The sequence below is a fragment of the Bos taurus genome, chromosome 14 (assembly GCF_002263795.3).
Source record: "Bos taurus isolate L1 Dominette 01449 registration number 42190680 breed Hereford chromosome 14, ARS-UCD2.0, whole genome shotgun sequence".
NCBI classification, from domain to species: Eukaryota; Metazoa; Chordata; class Mammalia; order Artiodactyla; family Bovidae; genus Bos; species Bos taurus.
Genome location: NC_037341.1, coordinates 64,978,249 through 64,999,029, shown reverse-complemented (window position 1 = coordinate 64,999,029; position 20,781 = coordinate 64,978,249). Strand labels below are relative to the sequence as shown.

The following is a 20,781-nucleotide window of genomic DNA, read 5'->3' as shown; positions in this document are numbered from 1 at the left end:
TTCTATGCAGAGTACATCATGAGAAACGCTGGGCTGGAGGAAGCACAAGCTGGAATCAAGATTGCCGGGAGAAATATCAATAACCTCAGATATGCAGATGACACCACCCTTATGGCAGAAAGTGAAGAGGAACTCAAAAGCCTCTTGATGAAAGTGAAAGTGGAGAGTGAAAAAGTTGGCTTAAAGCTCAACATTCAGAAAACGAAGAACATGGCATCTGGTCCCATCACTTCATGGGAAATAGATGGGGAAACGGTGGAAACAGTGTCAGACTTTATTTTTTTGGGCTCCAAAATCACTGCAGATGGTGACTGCAGCCATGAAATTAAAAGACTCTTACCTTGGAAGGAAAGTCATGACCAACATAGAGAGCATTTTCAAAAGCAGAGACATTCCTTTGCCAACAAAGGTTTGTCTAGTCAAGGCTATGGTTTTTCCTGTTGTCATGTATGGATGTGAGACTTGGACTGTGAAGAAAGCTGAGCGCTGAAGAATTGATGCTTTTGAACTGTGATGTTGGAGAAGACTCTTGAGAGTCCCTTGGACTGCAAGGAGATCCAACCCATCTATTCTGAAGGAGATCAGCCCTGGGTGTTCTTTGGAAGGAATGATGCTAAAGCTGAAACTCCAGTACTTTGGCCACCTCATGCGAAGGGTTGACTCATTGGAAAAGACTGATGCTGGGGGGGATTGGGGGCAGGACGACAGAGAATGAGATGGCTGGATGGCATCACCAACTTGATGGACATGAGTTTGAGTGAACTCCGGAAGTTGGTGATGGACAGGGAGGCCTGGTGTGCTGTGATTCATGGGGTCGCAAAGAGTCGGACACGATTGAGCGACTGAACTGAACTGAGGGCTATCATGTGTGTCTCTACTCTTTTGTTTTGGGTCTTTGTGAATTTTAGTTGAGAATGCTAGCTCTTTGGATTATAGCCTCTGGTTTCCAAGAGAGTATTAAATTAGAAATGCAGTGGTTTGCTTTCTGTTTGAAAGAGACCTATACGATAAGTCTATCTCAGTAAGCATATTAATTTTCCAGAATACTAATTTTTTTTATTTATGTTGTTTTGCTAATGTCAAAGTGTTAGTGGGAGATGCAGTGAGAGGGTAAGGACTTTTAGCTCCTTGTAATCCTGTTCTTTGTTACACAGATTCTTAAAATATAGCATCAATAATTTCGCATTTTTATCTTTTTTCTTCCTGTCATTATGACTATTTGAAGTTTACACATTTTATTTTCTCAGTAAATATTTTGTAACTTTGTCCAGTTATTTGACTTGTTTATCTTTCATCTCGATCAGTTCAAACCATTTACTGCTGCTGCTGAGTCGCTTTAGTCGTCTCCGACTACGTGCGACCCCACAGACGGCAGCCCACGAGGCTCCCCCGTCCCTGGGATTCTCCAGGCAAGAACACTGGAGTGGGTTGCCATTTCATTCTCCAATGCATGAAAATGAAAAGTGAAAGTGAAATCGCTCAGTCATGTCCGACTCTTAGTGACCCCATGGATTGCAGCCCACCAGGCTCCTCCGTCCATGGGATTTTCCAGGCAAGAGTACTGGAGTGGGGTGCCATTGCCTTCTCCGAAACCATTTACTAACAGACTGCAATTGAATAGTTACTTCTGGCTATTTTAATGAGACTAATTACATTGAAAATGTCGTAAGTGGGCATCTGGACCACAGTTGCTCCATCCCCACCATGAACCTCATGTCCCAGCCCTTTTCCGCTGGTGCCCACAGCATGGTCCCCCCAGCCTGTAAGATGCTCAAGGAGGAGAATGAGGTGGCCGTGCTGGAGGCTTCCCAGAGCCCAGTGCTTGTGACGACCACAGTGATCAACATCTGCATTGAGGCCTTCGTGCCTGACCACATCGTCTGATCCCTGTTCAACACAATCTTCATGAACTGGTGCTGCTTGGGCTTCATGGCATTCATCCAGTCCTTGAAGTCTAGCGACCAGAAGGTGGTGGGCAACATCATTGGGGCCTAGAGCTATGACTTCACTGCCAAGTGCCTGAGCATCTGCATCCTGATCCTGGGCCTCCTCCTGATTATCGTCCACATCATCATTTTGTCCACTGTCTTCCTGATGATTATTCAGACTGTTTACGAGCTCATAAAGGACTATGGAGGCTACTAGTCCCTGCCCGGAGCCCGGGGCGGTCATACCTTTTCCCTGCACCCTATACACGCATCTGTTCACCATAATATAAAATGAAGCATTTACTAAAAGAAAAATGTTAGAAGGGACCCTTGTCTTCCTTTTAAAATTGCCATACAATTTATTTAAGAGAGGAAGCATTTAATTTGTAAATGCGGTTCTACACTTTATAAAATGGTGAACCTTATGAGGATTGAAGCTCTCCTTAAATGTTTGTTAAACAATTTTAACTCCCCCAAATATATGATGATCATTATGAATATGACTTTTTTAAATAGTCACCGTGCTTTGGTGTTTACAGCATGAAAAAAAAGTAAATTTTTCTGTTTTCATTTTATTCCTCCAGGTCACCTTTCAGTCAGCACTGCTGATTTGCAAATAAGCTTACCCTTGACCTTTAGTTACTCAGAATTTAAGTTTGGTTCTGAGCCAGTGAGAGCTTAAATCTATACAACTAAACAAATGTTTTATATTTGTTGGTTTTAACCATTTGTCTTTAAACATTCAGTTACTTCCACACAAAGAGTAACTATTGCCAGTTCGAGATTCTGTTATCAAATTCTAAGCATGGAGCATGCTGTAAATTATGGAAAACTTATCTGATTAAATTCAGATTGGTTCAGATGGTTATAGGCTATTTTAAAATCTGAAGATTCTTTTATGCACAATTTTATAACTCTGCTTAAATAATTAAGGTGTATAACGATATTGGGTAATGACCATTTCTTTTTCCTGTAAAAAGTTTAAAATTTGTTTAATTTGTTCTGTTATCACACTTATATCAGATGAGCTTTTTATTCCTTTCTGGTGCTGTGTTGAATAATTTTAAATTTACATTTGAATATTATTTATAGTTCAGTTTACTTCCAAATAACATTTTTTTTTTCTTAATAAGCTTACTGGACCATTTATTTAAGTTCTGCTGTACAAGGAATGTGATATGAGATATCCAGTTGATTAAGACCTAGTCATAATAAATAATTTATTCAATCTCATTTCTATTTCTTTGGAACATAGGGTTTGTAGACTTCATAGATACCTTTTATATATGCAAGAAAGAAGGTGGGACTTTCATGTTCTTAGAATTACTGATCAAATTGTAAATTTCTAGGAAGGCTTTTTTTTGTCTTCTGTGACACAATTGTTGTTGGAAGCCAAACAGGCTTTTCTCAGGTGTTAGGCCCTGGTTTTATTGTGTTCTGTATTTGCCTGTGTCCAAAGACTGTGTTCTCCTTTAATTGTATCATTTTGATGAGATCCTCGAGTTTTGGTTTTCTTGCTTTTGACTTTGTGACTTTGTTCTTTTCTTAGAGCTCTTTGTTATTGCCTGGTTTTTACTAAGAGTGTGGAGCAGAAGAGCCATCTTTTTAGGTGAGATACTTGAGATCTCTACATCACTAAAATATATAAGGCTCTATTAAAATGTATTCAGTTATTAGTAAAATTAAATTAAATTATTAGATATAGGGTTTTACTAGATCACTAATATTTTCTGGATAGCTCACCAACTCAGTGGACATGCCTTTGAGCCAACTCTGAGAGATAGTGAAGGACAGGGAAGCCTGGTGTGCTGCAGTTCACGAGGTCACAAAGAGTCAAATACAACTTAGCAGCTGCAACTGAACAAAAACAATAATGTTTTCTGAGATTTGGGAGACCCAAGATTATGCTGCCTCTCTTTATGTTGTATTAGATGTACAAATGTAAATTTGCATATTAAAAAATATGAACTGGACATATAACAGCAGACCGGTTCCAAATAGGAAAAGGAGTACATCAAGGCTGTATATTGTCACCCTGCTTATTTAACTTATATGCAGAGTACATCACGAGAAATGCTGGGCTGGAGGAAGTACAAGCTGAAATCAAGATTGCCGGGACAAATATCAATAACCTCAGATATGCAGATGACACCACCCTTATGGCAGGCAGAAAGTAAAGAAAAACTGAAGAGCCTCTTGATGAAAGTGAAAGAGGAGAGTGAAAAAGTTGGCTTAAAGCTCAACATTCAGAAAACGAAGATCATGGCATCTGCTCCCATGACTTCATGGCAAATAGATGGGGAAAGAGTGGAAACAGAGGCTGACTTTATTTTTCTGGGCTCCAAAATCACTGCAGATGGTGATTGCAGCTATGAAATTAAAAGACACTTACTTGGAAGGAAAGTTATGACCAACCTAGACAGCGTCTTAAAAAGCAGAGACATTCCTTTGCCAACAAAGGTCCGTCTAGTCAAGGCTATGGTTTCTTCAGTAGTCATGTATGGAGGGAGAAGGCGATAGCACCCCACTCCAATACTCTTGCCTGGAAAATCCCCATGGACGGAGGAGCCTGGTAGGCTGCAGTCCATGGGGTTGCTAAGAGTCGGACTCGACTGAGCGACTTCACTTTCACTTTTCACTTTCATGCATTGGAGGAGGAAATGGCAACCCACTCCAGTGTTCTTGCCTGGAGAATCCCAGGGACGGTGAGGCCTGGTGGGCTGCCGTCTATGGGGTTGCACAGAGTCGGACACGACTGAAGCGACTTAGCAGCAGCAGCATGTACGGATGTGAGAGTTGGACTGTGAAGAAAGCTGAGTGCTGAAGAATTGATGCTTTTGAACTGTGGTGTTGGAGAAGACTCTTGAGAGTCCCTTGGACTGCAAGGAGATCCAACCAGTCCATCCTAAAGATCAGTCCTGCATGTTCATTGGAAGGACTGATGTTGAAGCTGAAACTCCAATACTTTGACCACCTGATGTGAAGAGCTGACTCATTTTAAAAGACCCTGATGCTGGGAAAGATTGAGGGCAGGAGGAGAAGGGGATGACAGAGGATGAGATGGTTGGATGGCATCACCGACTCGATGCACATGGGTTTAGGGAGTTGGTGATGGACTGGGAGGCCTAGTGTGCTGCGTTTCATGTGGTCGCAAAGAGTTGGACATGACTGAGCAGCTGAATTGATCAGAATCTTAAAAGAACATTAGAGGAAAATAGAAGTAAAATTTTAATTTGAGGATTGATTTTGGTTTTTGATCATACGAGTCTACTGTGAACAATGATTATAGTGTTTAATCTGAATTATTAATATTAACCAATTTTCTTTTAGATTTATTTTGCTTATGCGATTGAGAACATGAATGCTCATTTAACTTTTGTATTAAGAATTTAATAAGAACGTAATCCACATGTCAGTGGCAAGGATTTGTCTTTTATTATTGGAAGTGGAAAGTATATGCAAGGAGTTAGCTATTGCAACAGTCCTATGTTGGTTCCTATTCTGTTTTGTTATGTGCATTTACAAAGGGACTTGAAGAAATTGAAATGGGTTCAAAGAAAAGAAATAATATTTATTACTAGGATAGTAAGGAGAACATGTGAAAATCATGCAGTGATGGTTCTTAAATATTTTTGCCATAATTCATTGATAGTTCACTGATGTATGTTATCCTCTTCACTTTATATTTACAAAGGTCATTAGCATTAGAATAATTTTTATCTGTTATGTATAGAACAGAATCAGAGTGTGAATTACTTTCCTTTGGGAGATTAGTGTTGGACAGTGTGAATTTTACCTGCTTTCATGTCAGTTCCCTAGACTATACAGGTACTCATTATATGGTTTGAGTATAATCATACTTCGCCTTTTCTACTCATTTTCTTGGTAGAAACAGTTTCAGACTTGAAAAAGTGGTCATCCTTTCTAGATCCTGATGATAGTTCTGAGAAAGCTGTAACGCCTGGTAGTTAATAGTTGTCTAATAAATATTTAATGAGGGAGCTGTCAGGCAATTAATTTCAACCCAGAATAGAATGTAGGTTTCAAATTTCACTGGGATTAATTTGTGTCCATTTTGGCGGTCTCAAACCAAAGTCCACTGTAAAGAGTCTGTATCTTGGTCATCCAGAGAGTGTAAAGATTTATTTAAGCCTAGGCTGTTCTGCTTAAAGATACTTGCTTTGAAGTTTGCTATCCAACAGGGTTTAATATTATAGTTGTCATGACAGCCACATACTAGCAATGACAGGGATCATCATCTTAGAGGGTGGGTGCACAGGGGTTAGCCAGTTTATATTGTCTCATTCCTGTTGAATGAAGGAGAAAGGAGTGTAGACATATGTGTTTATGGGTGTATTTTCACTTACATGTATGCCTAAAAGTCTTCCTTTCACTTTCTTTTTCCCTTTGTGACTTTCTTGACTCCATGACTGCACATGCAGAGATAAGATCTCTTCGTTATGGTATCCTCAGAGCTTGTAGAGAAATTGAACAGTAACTCTCACTTAAGTTGGCAATTTTCATCTCTGCAGCGGATAGAGGGCAGAAAACTAACAAATATGAACATTTACTGTTATTACCATTATTAAACATGTTATTATGGCTATTATAGGCTATGCTTAGTGCTTTTACCTGACATCTTTTTAAATCAGAATAAATCAATGAAGAAAATTATTTTCTTCATGTTTACATGGAAAAAACAAGATTTAAGGAGATAAGACACATAGTTAACAAGTGGCGAACCAGGAATGGACCCAACATGTTCATGTCTCCAAAACTCTCTACTGCCTATCAGAGTTTCTGAAATCAGGTATCTGAATGATTGGAAATTGGTTATAATAGAGAGGCAAGTATATCTGTGTAACTATAAACACAATTAAAAACTGAGGTTACCAATATGATTCAAGTACACTTGAATCACACTGCTCGACTCTCTTTTCCCCAAAGGTTTTAGTTCTAAATAATCAGCTTGTGTTTTGATTAGTCTTTATTGTACTCTGATGCAAATTTTACCTTTATTTGACTAGCAACCTGCTTTATAGAGTTAGTGATTTATTGAATATCTTGGAAGCAAGTGCTTGACAGGCAGTATTTTAAGGTGAAATTACTGTGTGAGGATTTTGTTAACCTGACATTTTGTGGTTTCGCCTCATAAAACTAGCAAAGGACTCCCAGCATGGAATGTTAATGGGGTGAAGTAATGAATGCAGGCTGAGACACCAGCAACTAGGCGTGAGCCCTCCTATAGTTCATAGCCCATGATTCTTGGGGGAGGTCTTTGGAGACGGTAGCTTTACTCAAAGATAAAAGCAGTAGGAGAGCTTTTTAACTCAGCAGTTGATCAAACTCTTTCTGAAATTTAGATTTAGAAGCCAAGCAGTGGAATGAACATGGGAAAGTAATTAAAGTTAAGCAAGTGCAATCTCTCATGATAATTTTCATTTTCTCAAAGTATTGAAGTAAATAATTACTGAGTACTTTTATTTCCTCTAACCAAATATTAGCCTTTTTAGTCCATTCAGCTTTCAAGGGCTGCTTATTTCACTTGTATATCTCAATCTGTCAATAAGATAACTATTTTGATTTTAGTTTTGTGTAGATTTTATTCCACTGGACAAAGTGATATATAGTGTTTTCTTTTCCATTTAATTTTATTTTAAACTTGCACTCTACAGAGTCCAAGATTTCTTAGAGTTGACATTGGGTAAGGCTCTAGACCTGTATCTATAAAAGTAACTGATTTTTTTCTGATTAGTTTGTTGGACTACTATTTAAGATTTTGTTTGAGTAAAGAATTCCGCTGCTAAGAAATTTTTAAAGACTCATGTTTAGCTGCTGTAGGGAAAGAGCAAATTAGCCAGATGGTGTGGTTAGGCTCTCTTGCCCCATGTTTTTTGAATGATTATGTACTTATAATAATTCCCTGGGGTTGGAAGATCCCCTGGAGAAGGAAAAGACTAACCACTCCGATATTCTCGCCTGGAGAATTCCATGGAGTGACAGTCCGTGGTGGGGTCACAAAGAGTTGGACAGGACTGAGTGACTTTCACATGTACTTACAGCACTGCGCATGCACGTCACAAAGTACTCGCTTGGCCACAGGCTACTTTTGTTGTGTAAGCATATACAAGCTCCACCTGGAAAAGTCCTGAAGGAATGCTGTGTTGTTTTGTGTATGGCTGCATTATGGTGGTGAGGCTGCGTTAACGGCTGTGATTGCTGGGTCAACCACCAGAGGAAAGAATATAGTGTGTCTGCTGCTACTTTTGCTGCCAGTCAGGTGAGAATAAGTGTGTTTGCAGTTCCTACAGCCCCTTGAGTTTCTTCCAGCTTCCCCAGCTCGCCTTGCTTACCCTGGGTTCAGCAAACAGGATATTAATCTTAAAATATATTTTCAAAATTTTTGTGATTGCACTTCAAGTAATAGAGCACTTGTTATATGCAGATACCTTGAATCATGTATTCTAAAGGAGAGAAATGATTGTTTATTGGTTGAGGGGAACTTTTCAGATTTGTTACTTTAATCAGCTTCATAGGGTTATTTTTAGTTGCAGAGATTAGAAGGATTTTTAAAATAATTGTTTTTTATGTTTTAATACTTTTAATTGAAATGCCTTTTCCTCCCACTGGATAAACTATTAAGATATCTTTTAGGTAAAACCTGAGGTTTTAGTAACCATCCGTATTTTCATTTAGGTTCTGAATATGTAAACCGGTATTGTTACTGTCAAAAGCCTAATAACATTTTAATCTGTGCTCTTCTTTGCTGTTTATTGGGTTAGTCAACAGGTCTTAAGGGTTCTTTGTCTTTAAGATTCTTTCAACTTTACCTTGCTTTTTATTCTTATTTTCCATAATTTAAACTAGATTGGCAGCATTAATCACAGAACAGTTTGGATAGTTTGTTTTCTTTCTAATTTTGCTTCTTTCATTCATTCTACATAAATTGTCAACTGATTTTATCACTTGAAAACCACACAGTGATTCCTTGATGGCTATCCGGTGAAATGCATTGTTTCAACCTTTTCAACTGCTCACGTACTATCTAACATAGTGAAACAAGCCAGTTTAATTTTATGCCTCAGTTTTTCTTCAAAATATAACTCTGTGGGCTAAAAGGTATTGACATTTCAGTCTACTTTTCAAAGGCAGTTTTGTAAAATTTATTGCTAAGAATAGTTATAGCAGAGTAATTCTAACCTGTTTATGTATGGTTTAGGTTAAAATCTCAATCAACATAAATCTGATATCTCGGGAAAGTTATGATCATGTTCTCTTAAGAGCATTATTTTAAATGATTGACAAGGACCTTAGTCAAGATGTTAGTTCCTCGTAGAAAAAAGACCACTTTTGGTAGGACATGGTGTCTCAACTTTCAAGTTATCAGCCTGTTTTTCTGGGGTGATCTTTATACAAGTGCCTGTCGTTCTTATGGTACTTTTATATTATCCTTTTGTGTCTACCTTCCAAATAGTTAAATTACACATTTGTTTAAAGGTCTTTTCTATTTCAAAGAAAATAATCTCTTTTCCTTAGGATATTTCCCCCTCATTAAATTACATGTTGCCCATAGGAAATGGTTTTGGGGACTGTTCTCCCATGTTCCTATAGTGTACTTTAATGATTGGGTTACTTATCTTTTCCACTAATTTTATTGAAAGAAAAAATATATCTTAGTCATCATCTTTCCTTTTCATCTATTCTCTACTGGATTCCCTTCTGTGCATCTGTGTATCATACCTGGAAGTACTGAGAAGATAATGTCTCAAATAATTTTATGTCTTTTATGGTTCAGATGAGAAATCCTGGTTAAAAACACTTAAATGTTCCATGATATATATACAACAAGTACTCAGTATATATACTGAGTGAATAAACTTGTGTTATTCACATATAAGCTTTGAGACGTATAACCTGTTTTCAGTTTGCTTCTAAACTTCATGAGAGCAAAGACTGTGTCTTCTCTGATATGTGAATGTTTCCAGTTGTTGAGTAAGTAAGTAGTTTATGAAAAGCTTAAATAATTAGGAATAAGGCAGAATTTCTTCCTACCCAGTTGGTTGAAAGCAGATTCGTCTGGGAAAATGATTTTGCTTAAAGTGGAAATTTTCAGTTTGACAAACCAAGGTATTACTTGTAAGAGTTGAAAATGAACTTGGAATTAAAATTTTCTAATAAGAAATAAATTCTGATTAGAGAATATCTAGAAAATATAATACAGTTAAATTATATACAAATAGATGCCTAACATTTCACTCTTCGTTGGCCAGAATCTTATAGTTACAAAGAGAAGAACATGTAGGATAAAACTCAGCTGCTTTTAGCCATATGTTAGTTCAAGATGGTTAAAAAGGAGACTCGAGTGAATGCATGTTAGAAATTCATCTATTTTGAAATGGTTATTTTGCTGAAAATAGATGGTGAGAATGACTTCATCAGCAGCCAGATTTAAAGCTACATGTTGCAGTAACTGAAAGTATTTGCATAGGCCCCCATATTTGTAATTAAATTTCATGTATTTGTCTGTTACAGATGTATCATTTATCATACAGAATTCATATCATAATTCATCAATTTTGAGTTACTTTTGAGTTCCCCTCCCCCCGCTCCCCCAGATTTTAGCATTTCTTAAAATAAGTGGTCTTTTATTTTTACCCTTGTTCTCAGTTGAAGTCTAGTTCCTATAAAGGGAGTTTGTTTTTGCATCTTCCAGTCATCTCAGACATGATCAACCTGAGACCACTTTATATTAGTTATTTCTTAGGTGATGTTTGAATTTCATTGTTAGTATAAACTCAGACTGTCTTCACAGTGTGAGTATTGTTTTGTGGTTTAAATTTTTTCCAGAGATTGTGTCCCCTACCCTTCACTCAGAGTAAAGGCTATTTCATGAGCTTTATTGCTTTTTCTATAAACTAAGAGGGTTTATTTTATCTTAAGTCTTATACAAAGATGTACTCCTGGGGTGCTTCAGCTCTATGGATGTATGAAATAATAGTATATCATAATTGGTGGTGTTTGATAAGAAATACAGCATTATAACCAACATAAATGGGTAAAAACAGTAGCAGTGTGAAATTGAGTCAGCCCAGTTCAGTTTGAATCAGTGACTAAATGAAAATACTGGGATTTTTCTTTCAAGATGGAAATTGCACTAGTGGATTATTCAGCCTTAATGTATTAACTATATCCATAGTTTTGAAAAGTATTATTTTCTCAAATTTGAAATGTCTCATACTTTGAAGACAGGTTTCTGTTTAGTAGATTCAATCCTTTTTTTATTTTTTACAAAATTTTAATTCTTTTTAAATTCCAAGAACCATTACCTTGAATATAAGAAACTTCTGTTAATTTAAATTAATGTTATACTTGTGCTAGATAGACAGTCAGATACTTTTTTACCCCCCTGTGGAATAAAACCCTCTTCTTTCATTCAATGTGATTGGGTTGACTTCAGCCACATGCCCACATTTAAACCAGTAATTGCCATGGAATACCATGTGTTGATCAGCTTTAGTTCAGGTTCTTCAAAACCTGTAAAGCGGGATGGAATGGCCGTGACAAGCTTAGACCTAAAGTGGAGGTAGCATTCATTTCCGGGTTCTTGCATAAAGTTTGGGATTCTTTTCAGAAGGAAGAGAAGCGTGGCCACTGGAGAGGAGCCAACAGCATCCTCTTCAGGGTGTAATACCTATATAAATCATTTGTTTCACTCCCTTAAATATCTTGAATGAAATTACTCATTTCCAGATTGTATTAAAAGCTCTTAAGTGGTATTGACTTTTTGTGTATGTCCCCTGCTACGGCACAATATCAGTATTCAACTTCTCTACTTTGATTCTGTCCATCCTAATAAATGTTAAACTTCACGTAAATCAAGAGGGAGTTGATATAAATATGTTCTAAATATCAGCTCATAAATTATGTCTTCTCTAATAGTAATAGATCCTTGGAAGAAATAAAAAAATCAAAATACCAAGTTTTTTTCAGATTTTCTCAATATAGAAGAACCATGTTGAGCATCTTAAAAAAACAAACTTGGTGGTTAGACTTTTTTAAGTGAGGTCTTACAGTGTGTAGTTGTCTTTTCTTAAAACATCAGGTTAACAAAGTCCTTGCACACCTATTTACTTTGTTCTAAATATTCAATAAAGTCTGTAAAGCAGGTTACAAGTCAAATAAAGGTAAAATATTGCATCAGAACACTGTCAAGATTAATTAGAACACAAATGAGAAGCAAAAGGCTTCTCAAAACATAAGTCAGTCAGCATGCATAGGTCAAAATGTAAGTGGGACAGTCCACACTGCTTGCATCCTGTATCCTGTGGCATGCAACGTTTATGTGTTTTCTCTCTCCCCTACCCTAACAGATTGCTAATTTGCTACCTATATTTAAAATATTTTGCAAATTCTGTTTCAGTAGCTTCTTGCTTCCTCACATATTTTATGAGTTCTACTTGTATCTCAAGATATTTTAAAATTTACTATCCAAATGGTTAATGTTTCTTAGGAGTTTTATACATCTTATTTTCCTGGACTTATACTGTGATTGAATATGCTTGAACAACATAAAGGGCACCTTGCAGAAATCCTCTGTTAGTCAAGGTTTAATCAGAGAAGCAGACCACTAGGAGATACACATTTGAAGGATTTATTATAAAGACTTCTCCATACTCAGTTTTGGGAGCTGTTTAAACAGTTTGTGGGAGTTGGTCGTTCTATGTTTGGTGCTGTTACCCGAAGTCATCAAGGCAGAAAATCAATAAGGGAATGTTGACATGAAATAAAGGGAAGCAAGGACAAAAGGGAACCTGTGAGGATAACTGGAAGCTGCCCTCTCACTCTTTCCTAGTTTCATGAATATAGTTATCTTGTGAGAGAATATTATATCCTGCTTCTCGTAGCTCACAATGAATAATGCTCCTGGCCCAGGAGTCAGAGAAGTTGAAAGAGGAGGTTTGGTAAAAGCTGGGGTTAAGGGGCAGCTGCTGCCTGTGCCAAATCGATGAGCCAGCAGATAAGCAACAACATGCATGAATAACAGTATCACCTTCTGAGTGTGAAGAATACATGGCTGCTGCTTCACTTCCAGTTTTCAGATCTTGCTAAAAAAATGTAGCCAACATCATCTTTGAGCTATCTAGAGAAGAGAATTTTAAGAATGGCTCACCTTTAGTTCAGTTCAGTAGCTCAGTCATGTCCGACTCTTTGCAACCCCATGAATTGCAGCACGCCAGGCCTCCCTGTCCATCACCAACTCCCGGAGTTCACTCAAACTCACGTCCGTCGAATCAGTGATGCCATTCAGCCATCCAGCCATCTCATCCTCTGTGGTCCCCTTCTCCTGCCCCCAATCCCTCCCAGCATCAGAGTCTTTTCCAATGAGTCAACTCTTTGCATGAGGTGGCCAAAGTACTTGAGTTTCAGCTTTAGCATCATTCCTTCCAAAGAAATCCCAGGGCTGATCTCCTTTAGAATGGACTGGTTGGATCTCCTTGCAGTCCAAGGGACTCTGAAGAGTCTTCTCCAATGCCACAGTTCAAAAGCATCAATTCTTCGGCGCTCCTCTTTCTTCACAGTCCAACTCTCACATCCATACATGACTATAGGAAAAACCATAGCCTTGACTAGACGGACCTTTGTTGGCAAAGTAATGTCTCTTTACAATAGCAAGAAGAGATTAGAAAGCCTTTCTCAGCGATCAATGCAAAGAAATAGAGGGAAACAGAATGGGAAAGACTAGAGATTTCTTCAAGAAAATTCGAGATACCAAGGGAGCATTTCATGCAAAGATGGGCTCGATAAAGGACAGAAATGGTATGGACCTAACAGAAGCAGAAGATATTAAGAAGAGGTGGCAAGGATACACTGAAGAACTGTACAAAAAAGATCTTCACGACCCAGATAATCACAATGGTGTGATCACTGACCTAGAGCCAGACATCCTGGAATGTGAAGTCAAGTGGGCCTTAGAAAGCATCACTATGAACAAAGCTAGTGGAGGTGATGGAATTCCAGTTGAGCTATTTCAAATCCTGAAAGATGACGCTGTGAAAGTGCTGCCCTCAATATGCCAGCAAATTTGGAAAACTCAGCAGTGGCCACAGGACTGGAAAAGGTCAGTTTTCATTCCAATCCCAAAGAAAGGCAATGCCAAAGAATGCTCACCTTTAATTAGGTATATAATTAGGAGGAAAAATCCTCCTTTGAGAAGTTTAGCTTGGGATGACTTCTAAATTTTCATTCAGTTAGGCTGTTCTTGGATTATAGGGCTTTTCTCCTTGGGCAGTATTATCTTACCAGTTTTATGTGAAACATATTGAGTGAAAATTTCAATCTTTTGACATTTTTGAGCGTTCTAAACCCTGTAATTTAGTTTGGGGCATATTGTTTTAAATATCATTCATTTTAATAAATACTACTTAAGCAGCTACTGTAATTAGATTCTATACTACTAGTAAAATGAATGACTAATTTTGAAAGGATATATTTTTAAGGAACAGTGTGATCTATATTTCTTGCTTGCTTGACAAAATCACCTTAGGGAATGCTGATATAAATTTTATGTCTACATTTTTTGCTTTGATATCCAATGCATGTTGTTAGTGGTTCAAGGAAATCCATCTGCATTAAGGGGAAAAACCCTGTTAGTTCCAGATTATAAATAAAATTGATCTTTTTGCGGTGTTACTGCCAGTTTAAGTTTTGAAGCCATGTATTTCTTTTTGAGCCATCAGCTGTAGTGGATTATATTAAATTTGACCATTAAGTTTTCTCAGTGATCTTTAGCTTCCTGTTCTGTGTTGACAATATTTCCTATGGGATTTCACTAAATAATGTCTCTCTTATCATTGTGACTAATCTGATAACATACTGCAGCACAGAGATTCTGTCAGTAAATAATTTACTAACCTTCAATGTTCTTTTAGAGCAAAATAATTTTTGGCAGTGGTTCTGTGGACATTTTGGACCAGGTAATTTTTATTGCTGGGGAGTGTCTCATGCAATTTAGTATGTTTTGCAGCATCCCTGGTCTCTACCAACTAGGTACCAGTCATACCTTCCAAACTGTGATAACCCAAAATATTTAAGAACCACTGCTTCAGCATGTGTGTTTTATTTTGTAATTTATGTTAACTTACTAGAGATGCCTATTTTAAAGTATTTCCCTAGGATTTTAGAAAGGGGTTTAAAATATGGACAGATTATTTGGAATAGTTATATTAGGGCTACTGTTTCAGAATGTAACTGTGCTGGAATTGTTTTTTAAAAGTAAAAGTATCCCATATTAAAACCTTTAGATCACACATAAAATGCCAAACAATGATAGTACTGTCTGCATTGTTATATTTTTATGGTCATACATAGAGAATATCAAGTACTAGTCAGCGCCCAGTGATGGAATTTGTGTGTGTTTAATTAGTTATCTTATTTGAAGGATGAGACTTTGCAAGAGAAAGGAGAATTAAATCTTGGGAATTTATTATATATACAAGTGTATATGTGGATTTCTTTGCCTTCTCTGATTGAAAATCAGTATTTATTTGGTCCTCCTGAATGTGAACTCCATGAACACCAAAATTATCTGTTTGCTTCACTGTTGTATCCCATAAAGGTACTCAGTAATTATTTGTTGAGCAAACTGTCCTATACGTCCTTTCCATTATCTGACTTAAGCCTCAAAACAACACTGTGCTCAGTCGTGTCCAACTCTTGGCGGCCCCATGGACTATAGCCCACCAGTTTCCTCTGCCATGGGAATTTCCAGGCAAGAATACTGGAGTGGGTTGCCATTTCCTATTCTAGGGTATCTTCCTGACCCAGGGATCAAACCCACATCTCTTTGAGTGTCCTGCACTGGCATTGGGTTCTTTACCACTGTGCCAGCTGTGAAGCCCAAAACAATGCAGGGAAGTAGGTATTTTACTGACACTCAGAAGGATCAAGTGCCTTTCCCAAAGTGTCAAGTACTGAGTAGACGGAATCAGAAGAGTATTGATTTTTTATTTATTTAATAGGTGCACTGGGATCTTTAGTTGCAGCATGCAAACTCTTAGTTGCAGCATGTGGGATCTAGTTCCCTGACCAGGGATCAAACACGTCCCTGCTACATCAGGAGCATGGAGTGTTAGCCCCTGGACCACCGGGGAAGTCCCAGGATTGATCTTTCTTAGCAGCACTCAAGATCCTTATTTCTTCCCGCTTGGCACAAGCTCCTGCATTATTTCTCCTGTTGTCATCTCCTCTTTCTTCCCTTAATCCTATCCTCAGTCTGAATTAATTGTACTTCCTGAATATTCCCTGCTTTATTCCTTCGTTTTAAATATTCAACTATTATCACCTGTATTTTGATTTTTGATTGTCTCCTAACATCTAAGTTGTGGGAAAATGGAGTGCTGTGTTAAAAGAGAAGGAGTTAGAAGGAAATCCTAGTGATACAAGCTGCTACCGTAATATTAATTATCCTAGTCATTGTCTCTAAACAGAACAGAAACCATCAATATTTTTTCTTTTAGTGGCTTTTAAGAGAAAACTTAAAGAAAAAAAAAAAAGGAATCTCCGAGTTCCCATGGTAACTGACTAAAAGCCAATAGTCAGAAATTTCTTTTTTCTTCCCTTGCCTTAAGAAGCAATTTAGGACTATTTCAGTCCTCTTTTCGGTTATGTCATTAGATGAAGTTCAGTGTCTTAAAGAAAATTTATATTATTCCTGGTGAGAATTGTTCCTTCAGTTTTATTTCTAAAGCATTAAAAATGCTTTCATTCAGTATCTTTAATCATAGATAATGTTACTGTACATCTATTGAACTTCTAATTTTTTGTAACCTTTTCAGAGTAAGGATAGATAGTATGATTAAACTCATTTATATGTTTGAGACAGGAGATGATAAAGCTTCAGTTCAGTTCAGTTCAGTGGCTCAGTTGTGTCTGACTCTTTGCGACCCCATGAATCACAGCATACCAGGCCTCCCTGTCCATCACCAATTCCCAGAGTTCACTCAAACTCATGTCTGTTGAGTCGGTGATGCCATCCAGCCATCTCATCCTATGTTGTCCCCTTCTCCTCCTGCCCCCAATCCCTCCCAGCATCAGAGTCTTTTACAGAGAGTCAACTCTTCGCATGAGGTGGCTAAAGTATTGGAGTTTCAGCTTTAGCATCAGTCCTTCCAAAGAACACCCGGGACTGATCTCCCCCAGGATGGACTGGTTGGATCTCCTTGCAGCCCAGGGGACTCTCAAGAGTCTTCTCCAACACCACAGTTCAAAAGCATCAATTCTTCAGCACTCTAAGGCTTACAGAAGAAAAATTAACTTAAGTGTAAAGTACTGACAGTTTGCTTAGCTACTATTTGTTTTATCATGGATTGGTCCTATAAAGTATTTAAAAAGCCTTGTTTTGGGGATCAACATTGTTCATATTTTCCCCTTTTTTTTGGAGAAATAATTTATATCACTGTATAAATCTGAGTACAGCATGATTGAGCATATGTTGTGAAATGATTGCCACAATAGGATTTTAGCTGAGCCTATTTGTAATCAGCGTTGTAGCAACATTATTTGAATATTACAGTTTATCACTTTAGGGCAGCTAAGACTCCTTTGTGAGGCGCTTCTTTGTTTTAATAGACTGTGATGTTCTCATAAGCATAAATGACACTAGTAGTTACATTGGAGTAACTGGAGAGCATGCCTATCAGTTTCACACCAGTCACCTGGGGAACTTCAGTGGCCTTCCAAATGTGCCATCCAGAGCTCCAGCACCCCCATTTCCATTGCAGACGTCCCATAGGTCACCACTGTTGGGTACGTGGGAGTAAGTGCCAGTCAGAAGAATCCCAGGGTATGCGATTTTCCCAAATGATACAGTGAGTGATTCTGGATCCAGGCCTCTAGAGGCCCAAGCCATGGTTGCCAGGAATGTGTATTCTTCCTGATTTATGTCCTTAGCCTGGTATGGATCTTTGTCTCCCCTTAGCTGGCCTTGATGAGGTGGTCACAGTGAATGGCAGATGATATAATGATTTGGGGCACCCCACTGCTGATGAATCACATGGGCCATGGCATTTCTGCCTGGCTTGCAGTTGGGCTGTAGCCATACATATAGCTTACCCAGCTCAAGTCTCATGGTTGGCTAGGGTCGTTCAGGTTTCTATATACAGTCTTCTTGAGAGGATCAAGGATTGGTTCAGTCAGTTGTAAACAGTGTTTTTCTCTAGCAGGTCAGAGTGGATGTACTCAATGGTCGCAGACTGGCATATGTTCCCCTTGGCTGATTGGCTGATGCCACATGATAATGCTGCACACCTTAGGGCTTTCTGCACCTGGGTCAATAATAGGCATTATTTTCTGGACTGACGAAGATGAGATCATATCATACATATACATTTTTTAAAATTTAGGTTTTCATGTTCCAGAAAAATGTGTATTTGGTCTTGAACGGAAATTTTATCGAACTTGTCTGTTTTTTGTCTTACGTTTATGTGAGTGAGTTTATGGTCAGTTGTCTCTTTTATCGTACCCTATGTGTATAATTTTAGTATCTTTTATTTCTTATTTGTATTTTAATTCACTGTCTAGGCTTCCAGCATTGGAAGTGGTAGTTGGCATCTTTTCATGATTTTTAAAAGAGCCCTAATACTTTCCCATTTAGTGTGATAGGTGCTCAGTCATGTCCAATTCTTTGGAGCCCCATGGACTGTAGCCCTTGAGGCTCCGCTGTCCATGGAGTTTTCCAGGCAAGAATACTGGAGTGAATTGCCACTTGCTACTCCAGGGGATCTTCCTGACCCAGGGATCAAACCCACATCTCTCGTGTCTCCTGCATTAGCAGGTGGAGGATTCTTTACCACTAGCACCACCTGGGAATCCCCGAGTGTGATATATAACTATATTAAATATGATGTGATCTTGCTGATATCTTAATCAGGTAGTGAAATTTCCACTATTAAACTATATTTGCAGTCCTGCAACAAACTCATCTTCATCATGATTTATTTTTATTTTTACTAAATGATAAATAATGTATGTCAAATGTTGCAAGAGATAGCTAAGGCAGTACCTAGAAATTTATTGTACACACTCGAATAATTAAAACTTTAAAATTTGGTTTTTAGAAAGATTTTGTAAAAGATTGGAATGGCCTTAAAAAGTTTTGTGGAATTTTCCTTAGAACACTTCAGTCCTGCCTGCCACTTTTCTTCCCATCCATCTTACCTCCCCTCCCTTTTTCCTTGGTGTTTTTTTTTTTCTTTGTGTTTTTGTCTTTCTGCTGTTATAACCCCTTTTCCATACCCTTTCTCCTTTCCTTCCTCTTCTTTCTCCTCCTCTTCTTTGTTCTTTTAAAAATAATTTTAAACTACTGTTTCAATTCCTGTGGAAGGTTTGTGTGTGTGTATGTATTAGTCACTTAGTCGTGTCCGACTCTTTGCGGCCCCATGGACTGTAGTCTGCCAGACTGCTCTGTCCATGGAATTCTCTAGGCAAGAATTGTGGGGCGGGTTGCCATTTCTTTCTCCAGGAGATCTTCCCGACCCAGAGATTGAACCCAGGTTTCCTGCATTGCAGGCAGATGCTTTATCGAGCTACCAGGGAAACCTATAGAAGGTTCAGTATTCATATTTCCTACTTCTGTTGAATTAGTTTTCGTAAGTTTATTTTTTCTAAGAAGTCACCCAGAAAATTTTGCCCTGTTTAACTTATCATTATTTCAGACTTGAATGATAGTTTATATGGTTATAGAATTTTGCCTTGATAATTACTTTCTTTCTTCATTTGAGAAGCTTGTTGTTAATCTGATTGTTATTCCTTTTTAGGCAATGTGTCTATTCTTTCTTCTTCATTTCCTATCTTGTTGTTGCCGTTATTTTATGTAATCTAACCCCAGTTCATTTAGCTGTGGTTTTCATTTTATCTTACTTGGGAATCATTTTGCTTTCTGAATCTGAAATTTTGTCTTTCAGCCAGTAAATTCTCTGTTGTTATTTCCTTAAATATTGCTTTTCCCAGCTTTTCTCTTTCTGCAATTTTGATAAAAACATACACTGGATACTCTTATTCTGTCATTCTTGTCTCTATATCCCTCATATATTTTTAATGTTTTGTAATTTGTGTCATATTCTGAGTGATTTCTCTTGATAACTTTTCAGGGTATGAATTCTTTCTAATTTGTATGATCTGCTGTTGTAACTTATCCTCTGTGTTTTAATTTCAGTGAAGGCAGTGTTGTAAAAATTTATTTTGAACTTCTTTCAGCTCTCTAGGCTTTTTGATTATAATTGATTCTTAAATTTTCCATGCCATCATTTTGTTCTTTAATTCAAACATTATCATACTGTCATCTGCACTTAATAATTCTTTATTTAAAGTTTTCTCAGGTCTGTTTTTGTTGTTTCCTTTTGATCATGGATCATGATAGTTTATTTTGTCATTTTTGTGATTTTGAATTATTGGCCCATATTTGATACTGAATTGTCTAAGGAGGTATTTTTTAACCTGTTTTGAGCATCTATATCTTTTAACAGCTTTTATTTCTAAACAGATTTTATCTGTCTGTTTTAATGTCTTTGTGGTTTTTTTTGATTATGCAGTTTATGGAAAATTGATCCTCTAATTCACTGAGCTTTTAAAAAATTATGCCGGATTTTATTTTGCAGTCTGTATTTAGTAATATGTGTTGATGGATTTTTATAAGTCCCTTAATTTATGGGAATTTCCTTTTATTTAAGCATGCTAAAAGGTGTAATAGTTTATTTTTTTTAAGAATATTCATAAACCCTTCTTTTGGCTAATGCAGGGAAAAACTATAAATTTAGTTAAAGCTCTCTCTTTATTTTTCCCTTTCTCATTTCCCTTC

General features: G+C 37.5%; 1 protein-coding gene across 29 annotated transcripts in view; it reads left to right on the top strand.

The window, feature by feature from the left end:
• The window catches only part of VPS13B (vacuolar protein sorting 13 homolog B), an 806,276-nt gene that overhangs the window by 260,539 nt on the left and 524,956 nt on the right, over positions 1 to 20,781 (top strand). The window contains exon 20 of one of the 29 annotated variants that reach the window (XM_059874366.1): positions 11 to 20,780. The exons of the other annotated variants lie outside the window; for them this stretch is intronic. Coding sequence (XP_059730349.1) covers positions 11 to 459 — 449 coding nt within the window. The 3' untranslated portion in view covers positions 460 to 20,780. Of the gene's footprint in view, positions 1 to 10; position 20,781 lie in introns of those variants that run through there. 29 annotated transcript variants of the gene reach the window in all.